Source organism: Magnolia sinica, chromosome 4 (genome assembly GCF_029962835.1).
Source record: "Magnolia sinica isolate HGM2019 chromosome 4, MsV1, whole genome shotgun sequence".
In the NCBI taxonomy this organism is placed as follows: domain Eukaryota; kingdom Viridiplantae; phylum Streptophyta; class Magnoliopsida; order Magnoliales; family Magnoliaceae; genus Magnolia; species Magnolia sinica.
The window spans coordinates 77,465,438-77,493,033 of NC_080576.1; the positions used below are offsets into that span (position 1 = coordinate 77,465,438).

The following is a 27,596-nucleotide window of genomic DNA, read 5'->3' on the forward strand; positions in this document are numbered from 1 at the left end:
TTTCTCAATATATCTCTCCTGCAAAGAAATCCAAGCTCCAAAACCTTCTTCTTTCCTTCTTCTTCAACATCTCTCTCCAGCAGAGAAATTCAAGCTCCAAAACCTTCTTCTTGCCTTCTTCTTCAACATCTCTCTCCAGCAAAAAAATCCAAGCTTCAAAATCTTCTTCTTGTCTTCTTCTTCAATAGAAATAGAGAGACAGATATAGAGAGAGAATCACTGAAAAAAAGAAATAGAGAGAGATAGAGAGATAGAGTTGACGGGCTCAGGTGTACATTGGGCGGGATTTTTTGGCATCGAATGTAAAGCCTAGGTGGTAAAAGTAATATATATATATATATACTAATATATACAGTCCGGATCGGGTCGGTCTGAATCGGATCCAATCGAATCGAGTTCTGGATCGGGTCGGTTCGGAACAGGGCCTATCCGGATTCAACGCGGAAATAATTCGGATCTGGATTACGCTACTCGATCCTGACCATCGGTTCTATTCGAATCGGGTCGGATCGGGTATGATCGGGCCGATTCCACCGATTTGGGTATGAAATGCCCAGCTCTACATCTCGTTCATCTTGGTCTCGCAATCCTACCAGTTGAATCCCAGCGACCCGCGACCTTTGGGTAGTGTTTACGGTCATCCTTGAGTTCAGTCACGTTGACCCAACTTGGATCGGATAGAAACCTATGACATCTTGTTCGCATCATCGCTGCAGTTCTGATACCGCGTCTCGTGCGTCCATCTAAGTTATAGATCATAAGTTGTAGGCGCGCATCATTTTGAGCCTTTGTTCATGTTTTTGGATCCCACCTAGTAGGGTGTATACGTTTTCCCATGGGACCCACCCTAGTGCACTTTCTCCCATAAAAGCTACCCTAGCTAAATACCTAGCCTATCAGAGCCTATCATGCCTAGCACCTAACCTATCATAGCCTAGCCTAGGTTACCTTTTCTAGAGAAATAATCATGTGCTTTGGGATTCACCTCCCATGCACCATCATGACCTTGCTCTTCCCTAGCTAAGAGAGCAATGAGTGCTTTAGTATACACCCCTCCCTTCTCTCTCTCTCTCTCTCTCTCTCTCTCTCTCTCTCTCTCTCTCTCTCTCATTCTCTCATTCCCTCCCTCCATTGCCAAAACGTCCCCAAGCTCCCTCCACTTCATCCACCTTCTTCCCTATTTCTCCCTACATCTAACCCTTAGAATCCCATCTATACCCTTGAATCTTCTCCCCTTGAAGCCTAGAACACTACCCTTGGAGTTTTGAAGGCATCTTTGGAGGTGGGTGCAAAGTAGTGTCCCCACCCTACTTTGCATGCATAGTGGGAAAAGGTGTCCCCACCCTCTAGTAACTTTTCTTAATGTATAGTAGCTTGCATGTCACATATGTACATAGTGGATGGCATGGATTGTAGTGTGGAAGGTCCATTAGTGGAGGGACCTTCCACCAATGGCCGGATCACCCTCCTTCTCTCTCCCTTTCTCTCATTTTTCTCCTATTTATTTCTAATGATGTATGGTCCACCAAGAAAGTCAGCAACATCTCAGATCCATCAGGGAGATGGGACGTCCAAACCCACCTTGTTGGACGTCCAGGCCTACCATGCATACATGGGTTGGGTGGCCTCCAAACTTGATTTCCAACCCATCAAGGTGGACCCCACTTGATGAATCAGGGCAATAAGCCCCGGATTAATTTATATGGGCTGAAATATGGACCGCATATGTTGCTGTCCAAATTTCAGGCCCAGTTTGAGCATGGCTTTTGAGCTAATGTTTGGATCTGTTTTCATGCCCTTTCCTCCCAAATTTATTTGGGGATTTTGTAGTGCATGGACCTCACTTTAATTTGGAATGGGGCCCACACCATTTCTCCCATGATTGAGGCCCATGGGATGGGCCAAAGTGGGCTAACTGTCCAGAAGTTTCTGGACAGTTCAGCAACACTGCAAGTTGGAAATGAGCATTTTTACCTGAGTTTCTGGAATAAGTAGGCCACCCCAGTGGACCCTAGTTGCTGTCCATGAGTAGGACCACCGTTCCCACTAATTTTTCAAGGGTTTGGACAAGCTTAAGCCCACCCCATGTGGTGCCAAACATGGGGTCAGCAAGATTTCTGCACTACCAGATTTTTTTTACATGTATTGTTGTCCTGATTCTTAAAAATAGTTTTCATGCTTGTAAAATTCTAAAATTAATTTTTGAAGTGGTCCACCTTGTTGGGACCCACCTAAATTGATTTTGGGCCAATTGGGCCACTGAAATCGGATTGCAAGTGGCTAGACCGGCCCACCCTGCTGGACGTCCATGGTGTTGATGTCCAGCAAGGCCGGCCGTCCCACCATGATATGGCCCACCATGATGTTGTATTTTATCCATGTGTCCACCCATTTTTGTGGCCCACTTGGATGTGGCCAACCTTGGTGTGGTACGTCCAAGGTGGGGCCCACCTTTAGCCTTTGGATAGGGCTGGGCGTCCAGCCCATTCGACCGCCCAGGCCCAATTGTGGAACACCCATTGTGGGTTGTCGCTGGACTTTGGTCCAGCAGTGTGGCCCACCTATTTCTTATGTACATTGGTGTACTCCTATGTGGTGAGACCCTCCGACCTTATTGTTGGACCACCTAGACTTGTGTTCCAATCAGATGAACATTTTACTGGGCTCCAGCAGGCCCAGAAAGCTGGTGGAATAAAAATCGAGCAAGATATTACATATGTGCATTGCTTTTGAGCTGAAGTCTTAAGGAGTTGGGGCCCACCATATTGTGAGGACCTTGGAGGGGTAAATTCATACCTTTATTTCCCATAATTTTAGCCTTAATTAATGTACTCTTGAGGCCCACCATAGTTGGGTTATTTAGGTCCATGTATGTAACTAGATTTTTGGACTCTTTCAGGCCCAAATGGGCTGGAACTTTCTGATAGGCCCAGAGAACTCTTGGGCTGTTTTCACCATAATATTGTGATTCGGTTAGTGGGCTTGAATGTATGGGTGGTTGGGCACTTGGTTGCCCACCAAATCGACTATATTCTTTGGCCAGGTTGTAGGCCCAACTTGCTTGACTAGAACAAGATTATTGCCCATGTGGTTTGGGTAATGGGCTGCCCACTAGGCCCATCACAATATATGGAATTAGTGACCCTTATGTTGGGCCCTAACCTTCTGTATGGGCCCATAGTATTGCATATGGGTTGGGCTATGGATGTTCCCCTTTGGACCCATGTATTGAGTAGGCCCTGGGCCATTTATTCGAGGTCCAACATAAACGTATGTGGTATGTTATAGCTGCCCATTTCTTATTTATGGTGATGTGTGGGCCTTGGGCCTTAACTCATGATAGAATATGGATGGGTTACCTTCTTGGGACAAATAGTGGTTGAATACCTACATTTGTGGCCCCAAGATAGGCCCACTTACCTCTATGAGTGCTTAAAGGTCCACCATTGACCCTTACTGGGCCCGTTTCATCCATTTTGCCTACTTAGTCTTGTGGGCTATCCCAAAGTATTGGGCCCCCACTAGAGGACTTCACTTCTCCTTAGAGTACCTGTCTATCTATCTAAACCTTATCCCTCTTTAGGAAGAAGGAATATATTCTACAGGTAACGCACTTATATCATTGTGACCCATATGCATCATCTATGTGGATTGATTGCATTGTGTGGCGGTCATAAAAGGATGAAGTTCTCCCTTTGTGACATTAAGTTCATGAAGCTTGTGCATGATCTATATATGTGACTTATGCATTGGCATTGCATTTCATAACGATACTGCCCTTGCTTCACCCGGACCTTGCCTCCACAGGGACGTTCATAGATGGCCGTACATGTGGACATCGAAAATATTACTTGAGCATACCGGGTGCATAGGATACCCATGGGTAAAATTCTCAAAACTTCCATGGTACCAAGGATCTGCCCCAATGCCGTGACCGAATGAAAATTATGAGCGCACGAGGACCTTATACCGTTAGGCGGCAACTCCCACTGTCGTGTAGTCGGTTGGTTAGGGGTGTGGCCTTACTCGCCTAATGTAAGGAGGCATTGCTAGGCTGAGTCTGAACAGCTCGTAAATTGGTCCACTACCATCAGGCCTTGCTAGTGATTGGTTGTTTATAGGCGGGTAGTGATGTCTCTTACACTCGTTTGACTATGCGGGGTCTGTAGAGCGGAAGTCATCCAGCAGTGTAATGGACCCCGGTGATTTTCTTATGATTGGAAATGTACTTGATATGTGGATTGGTTATGAGCACTGACATTAGTTTACATCACATTCGCATCGGTTATATAAGTCCCTTCATGCATTGCCTTGGTATGGCGCCTAGTACTCACTACATCATATTCATGACAGCCCTTGGTAAGGCTGGTGATATTGTCATTGAGCATGTTTCCCTTCTTGTACCTCCTATTATTCTTCTACGCTCTATTGTCATACAATTTCACCACCCTCTAAGCTTCTATAAGCTTATGCACGATTGATGCTTGCAGGAGATCCTAGATAGGCGTCGTAGTGGTAGAGCGTGGAGTAGAGTTGAGTTTGAGGACCCCAGTGTTGCAGACTTTCCTTTCCTTCTTCTACTATCTTATGTATGTCCTTTTGGACCTTATGGATACTTATAAAAGTTTAAATTCATAGTGAATTTTGTGATGTGTGCCTTTGTTATTCTCAGATATACTTGTTGTGATCTTGGGTATGCTCGTATTGGTAATGATTATACTATTGATCGGAGCCTGCTTCAAGAACCGAGAATGTGGTACTACGGAGGCTGTTGCGATCAAAACCGGCTATCAGGTTCCTTGTGAATCTAGTTACCGAGTCTGGGGCGTGACATGATGTGTCACCTTTAGGTTATGAGATATCTCAAAAATCATCCGTATACGAAACTCAGGTGGGCCATAAACTCTATAACTATGTGAAGACATCCTAAAAAATATAAAAGCACTTAGTGGGGCCCACATGAGTTTTGGATGGGGCTGAAACTTGGTCTAACCCCACATCCAAGTGGGACACACATAATGAGTGGGTTAGATATGTGAATTACATTTTGGCTATATAATTATAAATATTTTAAGGAAACCCCTCTCTGCTACATTTAGGTGAGTTACTTGTTACCCTTAGCATACTGGGTAAACTTTGTGGGGTCCGCCATTATTTATTTATTTTATCCACTCCTTTCATCCATTTTAACAGATAATTTGAGGTCTAAAAAATAAAAAGGAAGTATATCCAAAGCTCAAGTGGACCACACCACTAGAAATAGTGTGATTGAACCTCTACCATTGAAAATTCTTGGAGGCCATAGAAGTTTTGGATCAAGCAGATGTTTGTGTTTTCTCCACATCCATGTCTTTTTTACATTATGAACAAGTTAGATGGCAAATAAACATTACTGTGGGCCTAAGGAAGGTATTAACAGTGGAAATCATTATCCTACACAGTTTCGTATGGCATGGTCTACATGAGCTTTGGATTTACTGAAAATTTAGGATCAACCCCTAAAATTAGCAAGAAAAATGGATTGACAGTGTGGATAAACCACATACATTCACAGTGGGCCCAACTGAGTTTAATAACTTGGTATGGGATGCGAATTAGCTGATGTACCACACACCAGCTATATAGCTAGTGTGGGTACGTGTCGTGCGAAGACGAGCTCTGACACTCCTCGAGCTCCGAGTTATATGAACGGTTCAAAGGAGATCAAAGTTACATGGGCCCCACGGTGATGTATTTATTAAATCTACACCGTTCATCCATTTTTCAAGATCATTTTAGAGAATTATCCAAAAAATGAATCATATCTAAAGATTATATGGACCACACCACAAATACCAGTAGGGATAATGATTATACCAAAAAAACGATCAAAGGCTATGGACTATGCTAGTTTTTAGTTATGGACATAGACCGTAGCTAGATTGCTACAGCTTAAAACTGTAGCTAAAAAATGCCCAAACCATAGTTAAAAGCTAACACCTCCACACGTTCATACAACCTGGGATAGCCCCATAAGGGACTTTATGAGGCCCATTAAAATGTGTGTGCTCCATCTAATACGTCTATCCATTTTAAAAGAGAATGTTAGGGCAAGAGCCCAAAAAGGGAAGTAAATCGAACGCTCAAGTAGACCACACAGTAGGAAACAGTGGAGATTAATACCTACCATTGATCGATAGTGTGGCTCAATTGGATCTTCGATTTGCCTAGATGTTGGGATCATTCCCTATAAAAAAATTACAAAATTAATGGATGGAGTGGATATATCAAATGCATCACGATGGACCCCACAAAGCCCTTGACAAGACCGTCCGTCTAAAACCCGTGAGACATGCGAATGCGGAGGGGCTGTGAAGGATGTTACAATGGCTATGGTATAGAGGGCTTTTAGCTACGGTCTAAAACTGTAGTAGGTAAAAATGCAGAAACCGCGCTGCCTTTTTCTTTTCCCCCTCTCACAAAACATTTCAATTCCCTCCAGTCCTTCGAAAAAAAACCCCATTCCCTCCCTCCCTCTCTCTCTCTCTCTCTCTCTCTCTCTCTCGATCTCCCGTGCCCCTTTTCTCTCTCGATCCAGAAGACATCTCGGCAGCGATTTCAGAACTTGGTAAGCTTTGAATATGAGCTTTTCTTCCTTTCAGATTTGCGTATGTGGATCTTTCTGATTACCAAATAATATATTTATATATATAGAATGCATCCTTTTACTTCCCCTGCAAACTTAGAATTTTTATATGTTTTGAGAATTATGGGAGAAGCCGAAATGTGGAGCTCCGATTGTCGGTGGTCTGGCACTTCCCATTTGTGAAGGGATATGCACCGTTATCATTTGTGAAAGATGTGCCCATCTTCACTTGTATTGTCTTAAAGCTGAGACCATACAATTTAGGGATGATACAACCCTGTATTAGTAGTGATGCAAAAACCGATTTGAAAATCATGCAAATTTTAGATGGGTTAGATTCAGTGTTTGCAGTGCTGATCGTTTCGGCTAATATTGGCTGAGAGTATTGGAATTGTGTGGGCCTGATAACCGATATCACAAAATATTGCATTGTATTAGTGAGATATCGATGCGATCTAATAGTTTGGTGACCCCGCAGTTAAAAAACTTGGTATCAATGAGATAGTTGATTCCATTCTAGATGAGACATTTCCCTTGTTTTAAAAATAATAATAATAAAAATCCTAGAAACTTAAACTATTTTCAAAATCTTTTTCTTATAATCCAATCTTAACTTGAATTGTCCCAACACTTTTCTAATTTTTAAAGAAACAAGGAGATTTCGTACAGAAATCAAAATTAGATAGTGGGTAGGCTTGATTGTCAAATGGTGAGGGATTTTTTTTTTCTTACTATAAATTACTTGTAATCAGAAAACTATGATTTTGTATGTTTTGCATGCTCAACTATGAATTTCAACCTTTTATTATATTAACTATTGCATTTTCTTTTCAAGCATTATTGGTAATATCACTCGAAATCCAAATTCCAATTTAAAGCAGATTCAAAGCATGTCTGGAATAAGAAAAAAAAAAAAAAAAAAAAACCCGAAAAAAAAAGTGTCCCATGTTGAGAGAAATCCAGTAACAATTAAGATATGGACAACGGTCATCCAGATCAGTAGTGCGTTGGGTCTATACTGCACATTTTTATTTTTATTAATTCTTATAAATTTATAGCCAAAGATTCCACCAAGTTGCTTTGATCCAATGATTACTTATATAGTTTTAAAATTTGAGAAATTCCTATCTTATCTTAAACAAGGGTTGTAAATTTGCAAAAAGGATAGGTCTAGTATACAATTTTCCATACTAAAAGTTGGCTATGTGTGAATCCTATCATTGGCTAACCAAGGGTGGAGAATGATGGAAAGTGTATTGGACCTAATTGGGGCCCACTTCCCACACCTGATTGATCTTAGGTATATTAATCATAAAAAAATTAAATCTCTACATCCAAGCAAATAAAAATTCAAGACAGTGCACTAAATACATGTGATTTATAACCAGATTTTGGAAATAGGCTTCATTAACAAATGCAATTAAAAAAGAAAAAAGGAAAAATCATATCTTTATATATTTATAAATGCCAATCAAGATCCAAGCCATCAATTAGGTGGCTCCGCATATAGACCATTATTATTTCTCATCCTTGAGATAAGATTTCAAAACTCTTTGGTGTTTTAGTTGGTTTCAAATTAAGATCATAGATGCATGTGTTTAGAATTAGATTCGTGAATGGGTGAAAAATACTTATTATTATGATTATTATTATTATTTTTTAGTAAGGTACAAGTTCAAAATGGACCCTTTGGTTAATTGAGTTCTGCCTGTAATGGATAGGGAGTGGATAACACTAAGTTTTCCGGACCCACGTTTTATTTTTGGAATGAGAAGCTTTTTAAAGTTTGCACAAGATCACCTTCCTAGTAGAGAAACCATTTTTTTGTCCACGCACCACTTACAGATGAGCATGTTTACCGATTTCTATTGATGATTTGGAAATATATCTATTGAAAAATGGATTTGATCCAAGATATAGGGTTTGGAACATGCATGGTGAGCATGTATCACCTGAGTGTACTGAACGTGCATCAAGTTCCCAACAGTGCCATAGTGTCCTAAACTTAAATGGCGTTCACAACATGATCATTCAAGAACTCAGTGGTAATAACCTAGATAAAGTTGTCTAGGATGAGCCGAACGTAACCCCTGTAGTTGAAGGCTTAGTTGGGGAAAATGAAACTAATGATTTTAAAGCAAATCTATAAGACGTAATGACTGAGCTATATCCTAGGGAAGAGGATTTCACCATGTTGACTTTCATTATATAGCTTTTTAAATTAAAGATAAACCATGGACGGAGTGAAAAAAGATTTACAGAGTTCCTTCAACTACTAAAGAAGGTGTTGCCTTCTGGTAACAAGGCCCCAACTAATACCTACCAAGCGAAGAAGATCATTACAAAGTTGGGTCTTGATTATGTGAAGATCCATGCTTATCCAAATGATTGCATCTTGTACTAGAGAGAGCATGAGATAAAAACTAGTTGTCCAACTTATAAAGCTTCTAGGTTCAAGATAGAAATGGATGATGAGAGAAAACAATCTCAAGTACCTGCGAAGGTGTTAAGGTATTTTCCATTAACACCAAGGCTACAAAGAATATTTAGTGTGCCATGGTTGGCGAAAGAAATGTCCTGGCACTCAACCAGGAAATTGCAACATGAAAAGATGGAGCATCCAACTAATTCTATTTCATGGAGGAATCTCGATGACAAGTATACGGATTTTTCAGCTAAGCCTCGTAATGTTCGATTGGGTTTGGCTACAGATGTGTTTAACCCATTCGACACTTTTAGCACTTCATATAGTTCATGGCCAGTTATGTGTGCAATGTACAACCTTCCACTAAAGATTTATATGAAACCTCAATTTACTATATTGACTTTGCTCATTGAGGGACCGCGACAACCGGGAAAGGATATTGACGTTTATTTACAACCATTGATGGATGAACTTTAAGACTTATGGCGAAAAGGGGTCATGATATTCAACACATACCATGAAAATAAATTCAACATGCATGTAGTTTTCTCTGGATAATCCATGACTTTCCAGCATATGGTAACGTTTCTAGTTGTAGAACCAATCGTAAATATGGTTGTCATGTACGTGGTCCCAACATAGATTCCTTGCGACTCTAGTATGAAAAGAAACATGTTTATATGGGCCATAGATGATGGTTGTCAATGTTAAACCAGGCTAGAAAGGACACAAGTGCTAACACGTTCAATAAGAAAGTGGAGACACAACGACAACCCATCCGTTTGGATGGGATTGAGGTCGAAAGACAAACTGCAAACCTTAATATGCAGTGAGGGAAGTCTAGGAAGAAGAATATAATGGGTATTGATGGAGGTCAACAAGAGCTAGCGGATGACATTGAATCACCATGGTTCTTCAAACGATCCATATTATTTGATCTGGAGAATTGGAAAGATATTCCTGTGCGTCACAACCATGATGCTTGCATGTTGAGAAAAATATATGTGAAATCCTTGTCGCCTTGATGTTGAACATGCCCGGCAAAACCAAGGATGATGTTAATGCACACAGGGACCTGAAACAGTTGAGAATTAAGAAGCATCTATGGCTTAAAAAGAACAATAGCAAGGTGATTCAGAAACAAGGTCCTTTCTGTCTAATAAAAGAAGAGAAAAAGCTTTTCATCTAGATTTTGCATAATCTGTGTGTTCCTATTGGTTTTAGTGTGAACTGGAAGACCATTATAACGGAAGATTGCATGGATTTAAAGGGAATGAAGTCTCATTCTTACCATGTCTTGATGCAACATCTACTCTCGGTTCTTATCCAGCATGCCTTTAGGGATAGGAAGGTCATTTGTCCTATAATTATAAGCTTTTGCACCTTCTTTAATGCCTTGTGCTCATCAACCATAGACCTTCAAACACTCATTACTGTTCAGAGGGGCATGGCTAGGACGTTATGTCAGCTTGAGATTATATCCCCTCCATCAATATGTGTCATGATGATGCATCTTACCATCCACTTGGCTTACGAGGCTTGCATATGTGGTCTTGTATACTATCGATGGATGTATCCATTCGAAAGGTACGCTATGAGCTTAGGAAGAATACATCCAAGAGCTATGGACATCTACAGTTGCATGTATATGTAATGTATCATTATTCCTGTTAGGTTCATGAAGACATTTAAGGCTTATATCCATAACAAGACGTGACCTGAGGGTTGTATTGCAGAATAATACGTCCAAGAGGAGATGCTTACATACTGTAGCCAATACAAAGGAAAACATAAAACAAGCCTCTTAGAAAAGCTAGAAAAATATTTTGACGGAGTCATTCCAGGACCACAAAAGTTGCAAGATTTCGTTGATGATGATTCTAATGATGACAATGTTGGTCCAGTAGCTTCGAGTCAAAGTGTCATCCTAATGGGTATCGAATATGAACAAGCACGTACTTGGGCCATAAAGAATCATCCCAGCTACGATGGGTGGGAAGGGTATGTACTTTTAGCTCATATATATATATATATATATATATATATATATATATATATATATATATATATATATATATATATATATATTTTTTTATGGTGTGGGCCGCCTGAGTTCTGTGTACGGCTGAAAGGAAGTACAAAGATTTCTTGCAGTGATGCTATAAGAGGACCAACAGGGTGCCTAGCGAGGATGAATTCATACCTTGGTTGAAGAGACAGATAGAGTTCATCGAATCTAACGAAGAAGAATTCAAAGATATAGTGAGAGGACCTCTAGCTATTGTTACGTAATACAATAAGTATTGTATTAATGGTTTTCTCTTCGTCAATAAGGAATATGAGGAGAATAAAATGAACCAAAACAGTGGGGTTATGACAAAGGGTATGACCACCTTCCGATCTAGTACTAAGGATATAAATACAGTAGATGAAAATCAACCTTACTACGGAGTCCTTCATAGAATTATCCAATTAGAGTACCGTACAGGGTACAAGTCTGTCCTATTTAAGTGTGATTGGGTGAAGGTGACACATCATGGTGTTTCTGTTGATGTCGAAGTGAATCTGAGATTAGTAAATTTTTCTAGTCTTTATAGTTCAAAAAAAGTGGGTGACGAGCCATTCATTCTCGCAGAGCATGTCGTGCAAGTTTTCTACTCTAAATATCATAAAAATCCCGAATGACACATGGTCTTGGAGGTTCCAAAAAAGATTTTTGTCCATGAGGAGACATGCCTTCTATTAGAACGATTGAAGGCTGTAATTGATGTCGATGTAGGACCTCATCTCACCTCATTAGCAAATGTCGATGAGCTGATATTCAGTGAACCTGAAGAAGTCAGTGTTGTAGTTAAGAAAACAAAGAAAAGAAAGCGATCAAGGAGAATCTATTGAATTGTTTGTATTTTTTAAGCATGTAACAAAATGATATATATTGAAGGAAATATAATGAAGGTATGGATAATATAGTGAATTGTTTATACTTTATCTGTTATCTAAATTATTTCTTAACCATTGGTGTTTTTTTCTATTAGCAAATAAATAAGCACATCGATTCACAACCAGAGGCATTGGGTGTGCACTTGCATGGGAGTACAAATGCGAGCAACACCAAAGGTAATAAGATAGTTCTCATTAATTAGATATGTAGATTTCATTTTCTTATATATTGGCGGTAATCAACGATGTGTATATATAACTGTTATTCTTTTTTATGTAGATGTGCTAGCTTCTTCTTCATCTAGAAAGAGAGGCCCTATTAAGGGTGCTTCTTTACATGTGCAACCTAAGGGGAAAAAAGTCCATAAGAAGAATGAATTTGGGTAATCGAATGAGTACAATCCCAATCACAGAGACTTTGCATTGCATGTCGGTGTCCTAACCCATGCTCATATCCCGATCATATACTAGAACTTTCACCAGGTGCCTCATGCACACATTCAAAAGGTCATAGAGACATTATCACTGTTTTATGAGTTCGAGGGTCAAAGTTGGGATGCAGGTCTTTGGTACATAATACAATGCATCAATGAAACATGGAAAAATTATAAGAAAAGGTTGACTATAAAATATATAAAGAAAACAATGATCCTATAACTGTGAGAGATAGTTCCACCCCCCCTCCCCCCCTCAAGTGTCCCTATGGAAGATTGGAGGGTCTTCGTGGATCAATACAACACTGAGCAATTCAAGAGAGAAAGTGCAAGGAATAAAGTCAATCGGGCAAAGCTAAAAGGACCTGCATGTCTTAGGAGGCTAGCATGACTGTTACTCGCCATCAAATGGTATATATGTAAAATACCAATTATAGTTTAAAATTAAATTAAATTTTGAATTATTAGACATCTAATTAACTCTATTAATGATGTATATTTGAATGATATGTTATGTGCCAAAAGCGATGGAGAGGAATATTACCTCTGATGCCGAGATAGGTAGAGGTAATGTCTACTTAAGAGCCCATACGAGCAAGGACAAAGTCGTCCAGTATCCTAACCTTATTGTAAGTGCACCCCTCCTACCACTAACTAGTACCATTATGAAATGTCATTATATAACTTTGAATTATTTTACACATATTTATATTAATTTTGTCACGGCAAAAACTAGATGAGCTTTATACTAGCAATCCTACTTCTAAGATGACCGGCATTGACGATGGCCTTACACAGGTACTAATAAAGTTTAAAAATTACTTGAGCATTACGGTAATTATGAATTTCCTAATAACTTGATTTGCAATGTTTTACAGTTAGTTGGTTCTGACAGTAGAAGGCGAAGTGTGGTCTAGGTTGCTCGAGAAGCAAAACAGGACTAAAGAAGTCAACCCCTGCCTGTTCAAAGTTAGATAATATGATAAAACAAAAAGAAGGCCTAGCATAGGAGATATTAGAGATAAAGAAAACATTGGTTAATATAAAGGCCTGGGTGGGTATGCATCAAGAGGACAGTCTGGTCAAAACCTCTCATCACCAGCAGCAGCTAGATCTACTCAGGCATCGTCAGTATGCAATTATAATTTCACTAATGTAATAAGCTTACAATTATATTATAAATGCTAACAATACCAATGCCATTTTATATGTGTACATGTAGCCGGATATGATATATAATGGTAAGAGATGTGAGTTGCTTGGTTGGGGCTTACGTGGTGTTGTTGCTCATGGTCAAGTATACGAAGTTATTCCAAATGCAGTTGTCCATTGTGAGCCAGTAGCAGAGGGAGCTTTTGTTGTTATCCTGATTGAGATTATACACCCCGGCGCTCCTTTGTGGAAAGAAGATGGATTCGCATCTACACTTGGAGAGGCCAGTCCGATATCATTTGTACAATGGGGGAAGGAATTATCGAGATTCCAATAATTTGAACAAATATAGTACTATATAATTGAACAAATAGTAATTTAGCTTAAGTGGGGTTTGGTTGGGGCTTACGTGGTGCTTTTTTTTTCTATTTTTCTAGTTACTCTATATGATGTTTGGCTTGTTTTTTTTTTTTTTTTTTTTGGTACTCTGTAGTTCATCGATATTTATAGTCTGCATGAATTTTGTACTATATATTTGAACATATTTATAGTCTTAGTCTCCATTTGGTCATCACATCGGTGTTTGTGAATGTAAATTTATCTCAAACCAAATGGAGCTTAAGCCCTTTTTTAACTCCGCCAATGCAACTCCTTGCATTGCCGGTCCCAAGCCTAGGTAAAGGAGGGAGAAGGGCTTCAAGGTGAGCTTAAGCCCTTCTTTATTGTTTTCCTTTGATGTTAGTAATTCTATTCGATATTTACTTATGTTCATGTTGTGGGCTTTGCAGCAAAACTTGGAAAGCTTAAAGATCATCTGAGACAATTGGAGGATGAATTTGTTAAGTCTCTAGCAGGTATGAATTTGTTGAGTCTGGAGGATGTTGCATCAGATTATGTTATACTACATCTGTTGCTTTCTGTTTTGAAGACCTGTAAAGAGGTCGGGCATATTGCTACTAGTGTTCCAACCAAAAGAGCTCTAGCAGCAATAGCAGAGTTGACAATATCTAAAAACAAGAATAACCACATTATCCAATGCTGAACATCACAACATTAGATTCTATGCAGGCAAGCAGTAAATAGTTTCACATCCTTTATATAAACACAAGAACACTTAGGAAGTAAAAGAACCTTTGAAAGTATGAGAATATGTTTTATTTCTAAGAAAAACATGTCATTTCTTTTCTTCAGCCTTCACACTCTTGCAAGTATTTAAATGAGTATTTTCAACTGTCTTCAGCAGCAAAGATGTGTCCTTTGACATGGAGCGCAAGCTGTCAAATAGTTGCTGTAAAAGTAAGGGAGAGAGAAGGGAGCGCCAAGAACCTTCAGCTTAAAACCAGGAAGTTGAATCCTGTCAGTACTATTTGTTATGTCCAAGTGAAAAAAAGAAAAAAAAAGATCCTTCTTATGTTTTTTTTTTTTTTTTTTTTCTAATTTGTAAGACAAATATATATATATATATATATATATATATATATATATAAATCCTTTTTTCGTTTTCATATTTCTCCAATTTCTTCCATTTCCCTCCTTCAAATTTGGAAAATATTACCTCAAAATTCATCTTTGTGATCAATGCATGAAAATCATGCATAGATATGGTTTTGCAACTATTTTCTTCCTAATCTATACAAAAGAAATAAATTTAAAGAAATTGAATGTAACTTTTCTCATGAATGGGTTCTAACCCATTTCTGCTCTCAAATTGTGATTTCTCCACGAAATCCTTTTTGATGCAGAACAATGCAAGCGGAGTTCTCAAAAGACACTAACACACACTCCCAAAAAATTGAAGAAAAGTTTTTTTTTTTTCTGATTTTCCTGGAATTTTGCAGGATTTTCAGTATGTATCGTTGAAGCAGGCAAAATTATCACCTGTATCAACAATATGGTGCATTTTTATAAGGGTCCCTGTGTCATATATTGAGGGATATTGCACGAAACATGCGGAATTTTAGTCGATACAGAGGTTTTTTTACAAATCCCACTGTATGTCGTGTTAGTAGGGCGCAATACCGATGGTATCAGCTGATACCATCAGTACATAGGACACTAGTGCTGATAGTCTTGCTATTACATGCGGCCAACTCTACTCAAGCATGACCTTTGATATGTGTGGGTGGTTCGGAGTATTAGCGTAGAGATCTTACAAATCTCCTATTTTTAGGAGAATTTGACTGTTTGACTTCATTTAGATTGGAAAAAATCCCTGTTTCTAGTCAGACCTGGTCAGACATGCTAATGTGTTTATTTCCAGTCACACAAGCTGAAGAAAAAGCTGATCTGATTGCTATATTCTTTAAATTCCTAATGTCAATTCTTAGCTATTTGATGATTATCAAGCCTACACACACACACGCACATCTGAAAGTACTTCCACCAAGTGATGATGTATATTCTTTTCTTGCTGTTTTTGACACGTTCTGTTAACATCTTCTGCTGGACCTCCATATTTCCTAAAATAATGCTTATTTCTGCACCATTTTGTCGAGGGGCAAAAAAAAACTTTTTAAGTATTTTTCCATGATAACTTGCATAGTTCCCTAATTAATTGGGATAAGGCTTAGATTATGATGATGAACTTGCTTGCATATTTACAATAGTAAAGCTGAAATACTTCTATGAGTTTTTATGTTGAGATGAAATGGGATTCTGGATGAACATGTATCTGATGCTTCTTTTTATATTCTATAGGTACGCGTCAACCTACCTAATGGGGACATGGTCGGGCATACAAGTGATATAGAGGCAACGGTTGTAGCTTGCAAGGTAGCTGATGAAGCCGTCAAGGTAACATCTCAGGTCTTAACTAATATTGTTGGGGAAAAAACACCAAGTCTGGATACCCGGTTATGGAATGGACCAACTCTATCGGCACCGCCTGAGAGTCCGAGGCAACGTGTTGGACCGAGACGAGACAAAGCCTAGAGGAGAGACTTAGCTCAGATTCCTGGGAAACGAATCCCGACCGAAACATTAAGAGTCATGAGCAATAGGCAAAGTAAGACACATAAAGTTGGCTCGGTTAACGAGGTAGCAATGTCTAAAGAGGCCGATTGAGGCCCTGAAGATAAAAGCAACCTAACCGACCATAAAACCGACCCATACAAGGCCGGTTATAGTGTCAGTTATCGGATTGAGGAAGAACGTCGGTCATAAGCCGATCCTGCTCAGTCTGATAGGAGGCAAAAAGCTTTATTCTTGTAGCCAGCTGAGACTCGTCTGTTGCTTGAGTCGGTCAAGGCCGAGCTGAGCGAGGAAGAAACGGTGTAAGCTTAAATACCATTCCGAAAATCTTGGGAAAGGATTCTCGATCCCAAGGATCTTGGGATCGAAAAGCATCCGTAAGTAGATTACGGCTAAATCAAATCTCTTAAAAATCAGGGAGAGAATCCCCGTACGGCGGGATCCTCCCTCTACTATAATTGAGAAGATACTTCAAGGGTGAAAGGTACGCAAAAACTCTCGCCCCTAAATGTTCAATACCATAAGACCTAGATTCCTAGCCTGACTCTGGCATCGAAGGGTCCTTTGCTCTAGTCAGGGTCTTCTTTGTCTTCTTCTTATGCAGGTATTCGAAGGTTTAAAGAGGGTGGACCAGATATTTGCATCAACAGTTTGGCGCCGTCTGTAGAAAACGATACAAAAAGTCGTGTTCCAGGCTCTATCCAGAAGTGTCAAGTGAGCGTTAATGGTGAGAACCACTAAAACTGGTCCTAGTGAACCAAATGAGGCCGATAACGCTAGAGCATCAGGTCCAGACGGGGCCCAAGGAGCTCAGAACCAACCTGACGATCAACAAGGTTCCGCAGCTCATCCTGCAGTACCTACTGCAACTAGGAATACCCAGCGGAATCGAGGAAATGGACGATTGGATCGGGAGGTCTAGGAACTCAGAGCCGATATAAACGTTATGAAACAAATGTTGGAGCAGATGCACTATCAACAGACTCAGCGGCCTCAACAAAAATAGGCGATGAATGTTCCGCAACAAGTTGCCGACCTTCATCCCGCTGTCCTGCGGTCGCTGGCACAGCTGAGTCATCCCCATAGGCCGTCTGAACCATTGCCCGCTCATTCTGCGACTGCCGTGCTACCTCCCACCGATCTCCGACATGAGATAGATCGGAGGAGGCGCGGCCGGCCTCTGGTTGAAGGAGTGGCAGAAAGTAACGAGCATTAAAAAGCTGACCTTCAGGACTTTAAAAAAGAAGTACTAGAGGAGATGGCGGATATGAAGCATAGTCGGGATGCATATTCAACCAGGACAGAAACAAAAGCGTCCCCGTTCATCGATGAAGTGATGCAAGCCCGGCTGTCGAAAAGATTTCGCCTCCCGCAGATTACACCTTTCACAGGCAAAATCGACCCAACGGAACACATCGAATGCTTCCAAACGTACATGGAACTGCATGATGCCTTGGATGCCGTGATGTGTCGGGCTTTCTCCCTCACCTTAGCCGACGTAGCCCAACTTTGGTTTAAGCAGCTGAAACTAAAGTCCGTCAGCACGTTCGCGGAACTCAGTGATGCCTTTCTCACCAATTTCATTAGAGGGAAGAAGAAGTTAAAGCCCCCTGCGCATCTGGACAACATAGTTCAGAAGGAGGGAGAGCTACTAAAAGACTACATCAAATGTTTCAACTTTGAATCACACCAAGTTCGAAAACATTCAGAGGAGACAACACTCAATTCTATCATGCAAGGCGTTAGGGATAAGCCATTTCTGGCATCTCTGGACAAGAATCTGCCTGAGACTTTGGCTAAATTCATGACTCAGTCAGATAAATACACGGACGTCGAGGAAATAAGAAACTTGCGTGAGGCCGCCCAGAATGCGAAAACTCTAGCCAAAGAGTCAGCCAAAAAGGAAGTTGACTCAACCGGAGGAAAGAAGCGTAAGGACGACCGAACACTCGATGAACTCAAGTCAGGCAAGCGACCCGACCAAAGGTTTTCTATATACACCTCGTTTAATAAACCTCAAGAGCAGGTGCTAATGGAAATCAGGACTGAAAGATTTGTCAGTTGGCCGAATAAGCTTCGGAGTAATCCGAACCGATAAAACAAGGATAAATATTGCCACTACCATCGCGATCATGGCCACAATTCATGGCCACAGTACGAGTGATTGTTATCACTTGAAGGAAGAGATCAAAAGGCTTATCCGAGAAGGCCAGCTTAGAGAACACATCGAAAGAACCGGGACAACGGAAGAACGCTAGGGGGACAACCGACCCACGGAGGAAATCCTGACTATTGTCGGTGGTCCCCGCGGCGGAGGCGACTCAAATAATGCTCAGAAAAATCACGCCAGGAGCATCAGTCGACTCGAGTCTGAGATCTTGATCATAGCTTGGCCTTCGAAAGAAAAGAAGAGAGAAAAATATTGCATCTCGTTCACCGATGAAGATGCTCGAGGCATCCATCATACTCATGATGATGCATTAATTATCACTTTAACCATCGCAAGCCGAAGGGTGTTCCGCATACTCGTCGACACAGGATCATCTGCTGAAGTACTGTTCTCTCAAGCATTCGACAAAATGGGTATTAAACGATCAACCTTATGGTCGGTGCGTACCCCATTAATCAGATTCTCGAGAGGACAGATACTCCCAAAAGGTATCATCTTGCTACCACTTACTGCTGAAAACCCTCCGCATCAGGTGACACTAATGGTCAACTTTCTGATAGTCGACCAGTCGTCCGTTTATAATGCGATATTTGGCCAACCCTCTCTGAGTCTCCTCCAAGCCGTGGTATCTACATATCATCTCTTTATGAAATTTTCGACTGAGTCGGGAGTGGGAATCGTTAAAGGGGATCAGCAAGACGCGAAACGCTGCTACGCAACAGCCGTAAAAGTCCCGACCGAGGTATCAATGATCAAGTCACTAGATCCCCGAGTCGAAACTCACGAGCGAGGGCAACCAGCGGAAGACCTTGTTTCAGTACCTTTGGTCAAGACCGACAGATCTAAAATGGTATAAATTGGCTCGTCTCTGCAATCGCCATTGAAAAATAGTCTGATAGCCCTGCTCTGACGATACGCCAATATATTTGCATGGAGCCATGAAGACATGCCGGGAATTGACCCATCCGTTATCACACATCGACTTAACATCGATTCGACCTACCGGCCGATCTGACAGAAGCGACGTCCGCTCAGTCCTGAAAGGTACGCAATCATTGAAGAAGAGGTTAGCAAGCTCCTCAAGGCCAAATTCATAGAAGAGATATACTACCCTGAATGGGTAACCAACGTCGTACTTGTGAAAAAAGCTAATGGGAAGTGGCGTGTCTGTATTGACTATACCGGCCTGAATAAAGCCTGCCCAAAGGATAGTTTTCCTCTTCCGAGGATCAATCAGTTGGTGGATAGCACTACGGGGCACGGACTTTTTAGTTTTATGGATGCTTATTAAGGGTACAATCAAATTGTAATACATCAGTCTGATAAATTTAAGACCATCTTTGTCACCGACAAAGGTCTTTATTGTTACCGAGTGATGCCGTTTGGTTTGAAAAATGCTGGAGCGACTTATCAATGATTAGTGAACAAAATCTTTGCTCGATTGATCAGCCGAACCATAGAAGTGTACAATGACGACATGCTTGTCAAAAGTGTACACGCAGCCGACCATATAGCCGACCTAGAAGAAATGTTCCTGATCTTATGCAAGTTCCAAATGAAGTTGAACCTGAGCAAGTGTACCTTTGGTGTGATCTCTGGAAAGTTCCTCGGATTCCTAGTCAGCCAGCGAGGAATCGAGGCAAATCCAAAACAAATTAAGGCATTGCTCGACATGGAGTCTCTCAAAACTATAAAAGACATACAAAGATTAACTGGACGAGTAGCGGCACTCAACCATTTCCTCTCCCGAGCCACCGATAAATGTCTCCCATTTTTTAAACAATTGAAGGGACGACAAATGGTGGATTGAACAGAAGAGTGCAAAGCAGCGTTCCAGCAATTAAAGTCTTACCTCAGGTCTTCGCCTCTCTTATTGAAACCTGAGCCAGGAGAAGCCCTGCTGTTGTATCTTACGGTGTCCGAGGCAGCGGTTAGTACGGCATTGATACGGGAGTTCAAAGGGAAACAACTGTCAGTTTATTACGTCAACAAAGCACTACTACCGGCAGAGACGAGATACCCACTCCTGGAAAAAGTGACCGTGGTGTTGGTTGTCTCCTCGCGATGACTTCGGCCATATTTTCAAGCTCATACAATTATCGTCATGACTGATCTCCCACCACGTCAAGTCCTACAGAAACCAGAAGCTTCATGCTGACTCACGAAGTGAGTGATTTAACTCAGTGAATTTGATATCCAATTTAAGCCGAGAGTAGCAGTTAAGGGGCAAGCCGTGGCCGACTTCATTGCTGAAGTGACACCACGAGCAGATTCAATGACTTGGAATACCGAGCTTACTGAAGAATTGACCACAAATTCTTCCGAGTCAGCGCCCGACCCAATCCCCTAGAAGCTGTATGTCGATGGCTCCTCCAACTCTAAGGCAAGTGGGGCAGGAGTAGTGCTGGAAACTCTTGATCAAACCTACATGTAGTATGCCTTATGATTTGGATTTTAAGCCACGAACAACACAACAAAATATGAAGCTTTATTGCTCGACCTCCGACTCGCGGCCAGTTTGGGCGTTACGCATCTTAATGTTTTCAGCGATTCACAATTGGTCATCAATCAAGTCGCTGGTGTGTATCAAATACATAAAGACCAATTGAACGCATATGTGGAGAAAGCCAAAGAGTTAATCGATGGATTCCAATAGTGTGTGGTTACTCGGATCCCTCAGACAAAACGCTAAAGCCGATCTGTTAGCGAGACTTACCTCAGCCGACGAGGATGACATACTTAGGTCCATTCTAACCGAGTACGTCACCGAACTGAGTATCGGTGAACTAGTTAGCTTGACCACGCATACAATTGATTCGGAGCTCACTTGGCTCGACTCGATTATCCGATATCTCAACAATGGAGAGTTGCCTGAAGATCACACCAAGGCTCGATGATTAAAAATTTGAGCTTCTCGCTACACCATACTCAACGGGGTGCTGTACAAGAAAGGTTATTACGCTCCGTTACTATGATGCCTAAACCCCAGTGACTACGTACTACGAGAAATACATGAAGGAATATGTGAAACTATTCAAGAGAACAATCACTCGCACATAAGGTTCTATGTCGAGGGTACTATTGGCCGACCATCCAACACGACGCTCATAAGCTCGCCACAGATGTGACAAATGTCAACGGTTACAGCCATTCCGAGGCAACCCCGAAGGAGCTGACTACAATGACCGATCCTTGGCCCTTCGCGCAGTGGGGAATCGATATTATCGGACCACTACCTATGGGAAAAGGACAAACTAAATTCACTGTCGTAGCAGTGATCTACTTCACAAAGTAGGCCGAAGATGAGCCACTGGCAAAAATAACCAAGCGGAAGATCACAGACTTCATATGAAAGAACATTATCTGCCGATTTGGGGTACCCCGAACCATTGTTACCAACAATGGGAAGTAGTTTGACAATAAGAGCTTTCCTGAAATGTACGATAATCTTGGAATTAGAAATGTATATGCATCACCCCATCATCCTCAAACGAATGGACAAGTTGAGGTGATCAATAAGATCATCAAATGGCATCTCTGAACTAAGCTTGACTGAGCAAAAGGAGCGTGGGCCGAAGAACTCCCAAAGATATTGTGGGCATACTGAACCACGGTTTAAACCGCTACAGGAGAAACCCCTTTCTCCCTCGCTTATGGCTCGGAAGCCATTACCCCAATCGAGATCGGGCTGCCCTCAGCTCGAATCAGTTCATTTAATGAAGAGGATAATGAAGAACTCTTGGCCCTCGGACTTGACCTTGTGGACGAACAAAGAGAAAGAGCCCGGTTACGAACTATGGCTCGATAGCAACAAGTAATTCGGTTTTATAATGCCCGAGTTAAGGTCAGGCAATTTCAAGTCGGGGACATGGTTCTCCAAAAAACATTCCTCAACACTAAGGAAGTTGGTGCGGGCACACTGGGACCCAACTGGGAAGGACCCTATGTCATCTCAAGCACCATCCGACCAGGAACGTATCAATTGGAAGACTTAACTGGACAGTTGTTATCCCATTCGTGGAATGCCGAGCATCTAAAAATCTACTATCCCTAGGTCAGCCCAGCGAAGCGTTCAGAAATATTCAAAACCAACAAGCATGTAAATTGAATCAAGATGAATAAAAAAAACCGAATATATTCATTTATCAGTGCATTTGTTACATCGAGCTACATCTTATTGTGGCATTACATTGATAATGTAAAAGGCTTAAAATCAAAAGGAAAGGTCGGTTGTAACATGCAAGCATCTTCCTTGGCTGTGGATACTTTCGAGCCCGCCCTGGAGCTCGGTCTGTTTGGAGAGCTAGTTTAAGTGCCAAAAATGGAGCTGATGATGGTACCAAAAGAAGTGGTTCAGACTCAACTACCACTACTAGGAGCAACCTTAGGAGGTGCCTCGACCTCGACACCAGTCGCAGCATCAGCAAGTTTAGCAGCCTCAGCCTCCGGTTCCTTGGAATCAGCGACACCTTCAAATCTGAAGAGATCAAGATCGGGAAAAGATTCCTTCATCACCTTGATACAAGCCATGTATCCGCTCTGATACAAGCGATCCCTCTCCTCCTCAAATTTTAGGGATTCGAGAAAGGCTTACACAGCCCGATCCTTGGCCTCCTTGGCCTCCCTAACCTTGACGATGACCTTCCGAATGGCTGCCTCATCCTCACCCTTGGTCTGAGCCAACTTATCCACCCAAGAGGCATGAGCTTGACGGATTCACCGACTCTCTTCTTGAGCCTCCGTCAGTAGCGAAGCTAAGCGAGCGCACTCGGCTTTGGCATCAGCAGTGGCCTTCCAAGCAAGTCCTAACTCGCTTGACAGAATTCCAGCCCTAGCCAAGGAAGCCTCAACTTTTGCTCCCGCCTCAGCTGCCTGCTTTTGAGCGGCAGTCAGATCTAAGTAGGCCTTAACCAAACAAGGTGTCAACTGCAAAAGGAAAATGTGAGGTTAGACTAAGTCACCAATAAAAGAAATCACAAATTAGAAAAAAAGAGAGAGAGATCACCGATGTTACCTCAAGAAGTATCTTCGCCGCATGACCAAGAGTTTGCAGCGAAGAGGCATTGTAGAGACTAGCGAAGTCTCTCTCGCTCCCATGAGCGATGGCCCAAGGGATCGTCCCCGATACCACCTGCTGGAAAGGCGACGGCTCTTATTAAGTCATCCCCCCTCCTGAAGTCTCCCCTCTCTGCTCCTCTCTTAGTTTCGAGACTCGCTCTGCAATGGACCCTGGCTCAGAAGCCACTTGAGACTTGGCAAGAGCCACTACTGTCTCTTCTGCCCTCTCTTCGGGTTCAGAAAGCATGACAACAGTCTGGACGACCGGATCAGGGGCGACTGGGGCAGATAGCTCCTTAGCCTTCAGAGCCATCTTCACCTTCTTTGAATGTTGGGGCTCTGATAGAAGCACCGACCTCGGAGGAGCCTTCATTTTTTACGCCAGTTTAAGAAAGGGTCGAGCTTCAGCCATCTCTGTATCAGATAAGGTAAAGAGTTAGATAAAATCCAATAGAAATGCGTCAGAATAAATCGAGGATACCTATCACGGCAGAGTATAGGCCTGAGAGAAGGAGACGCTCCGGTTGAAGAAGAGCCTTCCAAGACAGATCTTCCTGACTTAGTCCCCTCAGATCCTTGATCCGAGCTAGAGCACCAGCTCCTAGCTTCGGCCTTCTCTTGGGGATATCTGCAAAACGCGTTCAGTCAGACTCAGGAATGTCAAAACAAAAAAGATACGGAGAAAGGAAATGTCGAGTCACCTGCTTCAGAAAACGCCCGGGGAATACGAGATTCGAAGAGCCCAAGCTCGACAGTCTCCCAGCGACCGCATGCCCAGAACCACCTCTCTCTCCAGTGTTTGTTGGAGGTAGGAGGGTCGGTTATCAAAGGACCGCCCTTGTTCCGCCAAGCGCACAAGAAGTACCAGCCGGGTTGTTGAGGGTTTGGCCGTATTTGGTACAGATAAAGGAACTCGTCCATAGTCAGTGGGGGTTGCTCTGTCTCGGCCCACAACACTGAACATCCGAACAAGTTCCTCCACCCGTTCGGCACTATTTGCTGAGGAGCGATTCGGAGTCGGGATAAAAAATCCTGAGCAATGGGTTGGAGGGGCAGACGTAAGCCACATTGCATTGCGACTTGAAAAATTGCGACCATCCCAATAGGAGGATGGTCAGGCAATTCACTTGGAAGGGGAAGATGAATAATAACCGAGTCAGGAACATGATACCTGACTCGGATCCTGTCTAAATCTGTCTCAGTTAAAACTGATGGGATTGGACCCTTCTGATCATCTCCAACTTCACCCTCGATAGCATCTCCCTCTTCGTCTGCCAACTCAACGGCCTTAGCCGACCTTCTGAGAGGAACCAATTCAGTGGTTTCCTGTAACTCCTCATCCTCTTCTTCCAAGTCATCCCCAGGAAAATGGGAGTTAGGTCTCCCAGTGGCAGTCACCAGAGACCCCCCTCCATCGGAAGGACCCGCCGAAGCAGGACGTTCTGCTGAAATTCTAGATGTTCTTTCAGAGAACCGGAAAGCTTCATTGGCACTAATCGCCATCTCCGCCAGCAATGAGGGCGATTTCGAGACATTCCAGAGATGTCATGTTTCGTCCTCATCTCTGAAAAGTTGAAAAGGAAAGGGAGGGAAAGAAAATTCACTGGAGAGGTGAAAAACGCACAGTTGGGGAAGTAAAAAGGAGAAGAAGGGTGAAAATAATAGAGGAAGTGGTGAAACAGGAAGACAGGCAGAGAGGAGGAGAAAGAAAGAAGAGAAAACGGGAAAGAAAAGCTCGCGTAAAAATAGGAAACAAATCCCGCTCTCTCCTTTTATACCCGAGCCATGTGGCAACGACATTTAAGGAGGAGTCAAATCGATGCCTGCTTCGACTCCCCTACCCAACACGTGGTGCATGTCGACTGACATAAGTAATGCCCTCGCCACACGTTCGATGCTCATAAGCGGACGAAACGTTCTGACGGCTATCCGCTCGTGCGACCTCGAGGACCGAACCGACGCCAGTTAAGAACAACACAAGAAACATTAAATGCCCCATCATAACTTCGGTCTCTAGGGCATACCGACTCAAAAAACTCATTACTCCTTAGTGTCAACCTAACTAACATAAGGAGTAGGGGGCTTACTGTTGAGGAAAAAACACCAAGACCGGAGACCCGGTTATTGAATGGACCAACTCTATCGGCATCGCCCGAGAGTCTGAGGCAACGCGTTGGACTGAGACGAGACAAAGCCTAGAGGAGATACTTAGCTCAGATTCCTGGGAAACAAATCCCGACCGAGATCTTAAGAGTCAGGAGCCATAGGCAAAGTAAGACACATAAAGTTGGCTCAGTTAACGAGGCAACAATGTCTAAAGAGGCCGATTGCGGCTCTGAAGCTAAAAGCAACTTGACCGACCATAAATCCAACCCATACAAGGCCGGTTACAGTGTCAGTTATCGGATTAAGGAAGAACGTCGGCCATAAGCCAATCCTATTCCGTCCGATAGGAGGCAAAAAGCTTTATCCTTGTAGCCAGCCAAGACTCGTTTGTTACTTGAGTCGGTCAAGGCCTATCCGAGCGAGGAAGAAACAGTGTAAGCTTAAATACCATTCCGAAAATCTTGGGAAAGGATTCTTGATCCCGAGGATCTTGGGATCGGGAAGCATCCGTAAGTAGATTACGGCTAAATCAAATCTCTTAGAAATCAGGGAGAGAATCCCCGTACGGCAGGATCCTCCCTCTCCTATAAATGAGAAGACACTTCAAGGGTGAAAGGTACGTAAAAACTCTCTCCCCTAAACCTTCAATACCATAAGACCCAAATTCCTAGCCTGACTTTGGCATCGGAGTGTCCCCTGCTCTAGTCAGGGTCTTCTTTATCTTCTTCTTGTGCAGGTATTTGAAGGTTTGAAGAGGGTGGACTAGATTTTTGCATCAACAAATATATATGGAATTCTCAAGGATTATGTTTTAATTTCTCATGATGTAATACTAAGTTACATTATATGAATGCTTGAAAAAGTAAATTGATCCTGAAATAGGCCTTTGGATTGCCTAATCATTAGCTATGCCAATGAAAAAATTTCTGTAAGAGAAAAGAAGGAATTAGAGAGGGGAAAAACTCAAATGGGTTTTGCCAAAATAGGAAGGAAGAATCATGAGAAGAAGAAAGATTGGTATGAGGAAGTTGGTTTTTGTATGACTAGTGACATAAAGAAAAAGGGATGAGCAATAGTGATGTCTTGAAAAGATCATTGGTGATTTCAATTAGTTGAGGGGTGGGCTGAGGATGGAAGGGGCAGTTAAATTAAATTAAATGGGATGTTTGGATGATCTGTCAAATCGAATTGCAATAAGCACTTAAGCAATCTAATAAATTGGACAACCCAATTGTAATTTCTTTGGCATTCATATTATATTGTGAGACTGGGCTCTAAATTACAATAATCCCACTTTTGAATTGGACTAAGAAGGAACACGTTTGCAAGTTGACTGCCACTTCATCATTGTGGATAGTACGAAATAATTAGAACTGTTTCATTTTGTTTGTATTTTGAACAACTGAATGTTTATTTTATCTTTGGCTATTGCAGATTTTGCTTGTTCAGAAATGAGAAGATCAGTGTATGCTACCGAGTATTGTCTTTCTTTTTTATATCATCTTGTCATCGTCTTTCTCTATAATTTAGTTCCTCAGTTTTGGGGCGTAGCTTTTTCATATGACTATATTGTTTATATGATGAAATTGATTTTCAACCATGTGCAGTAAGCTTTCGGATCAAAGCAAAGATGAGAATAGGGTGTAGGTGATGGCAAATTGATAACTAGTAGAGGCACATCCATGGAGTTCTTGCTTGTGATTGTTGAGAAGCTAT

The 27,596-nt window shown here is 41.9% G+C and overlaps 1 protein-coding gene across 1 annotated transcript; it reads left to right on the forward strand.

The window, feature by feature from the left end:
* Window positions 1-17,804: 17,804 nt before the first annotated feature.
* Window positions 17,805-18,644, forward strand: LOC131244178 (uncharacterized). The gene has a single exon (XM_058243826.1). The coding sequence runs from the start codon at window positions 17,805-17,807 to the stop codon at window positions 18,642-18,644; it is 840 nt and encodes a 279-aa protein (XP_058099809.1).
* Window positions 18,645-27,596: the final 8,952 nt, after the last annotated feature.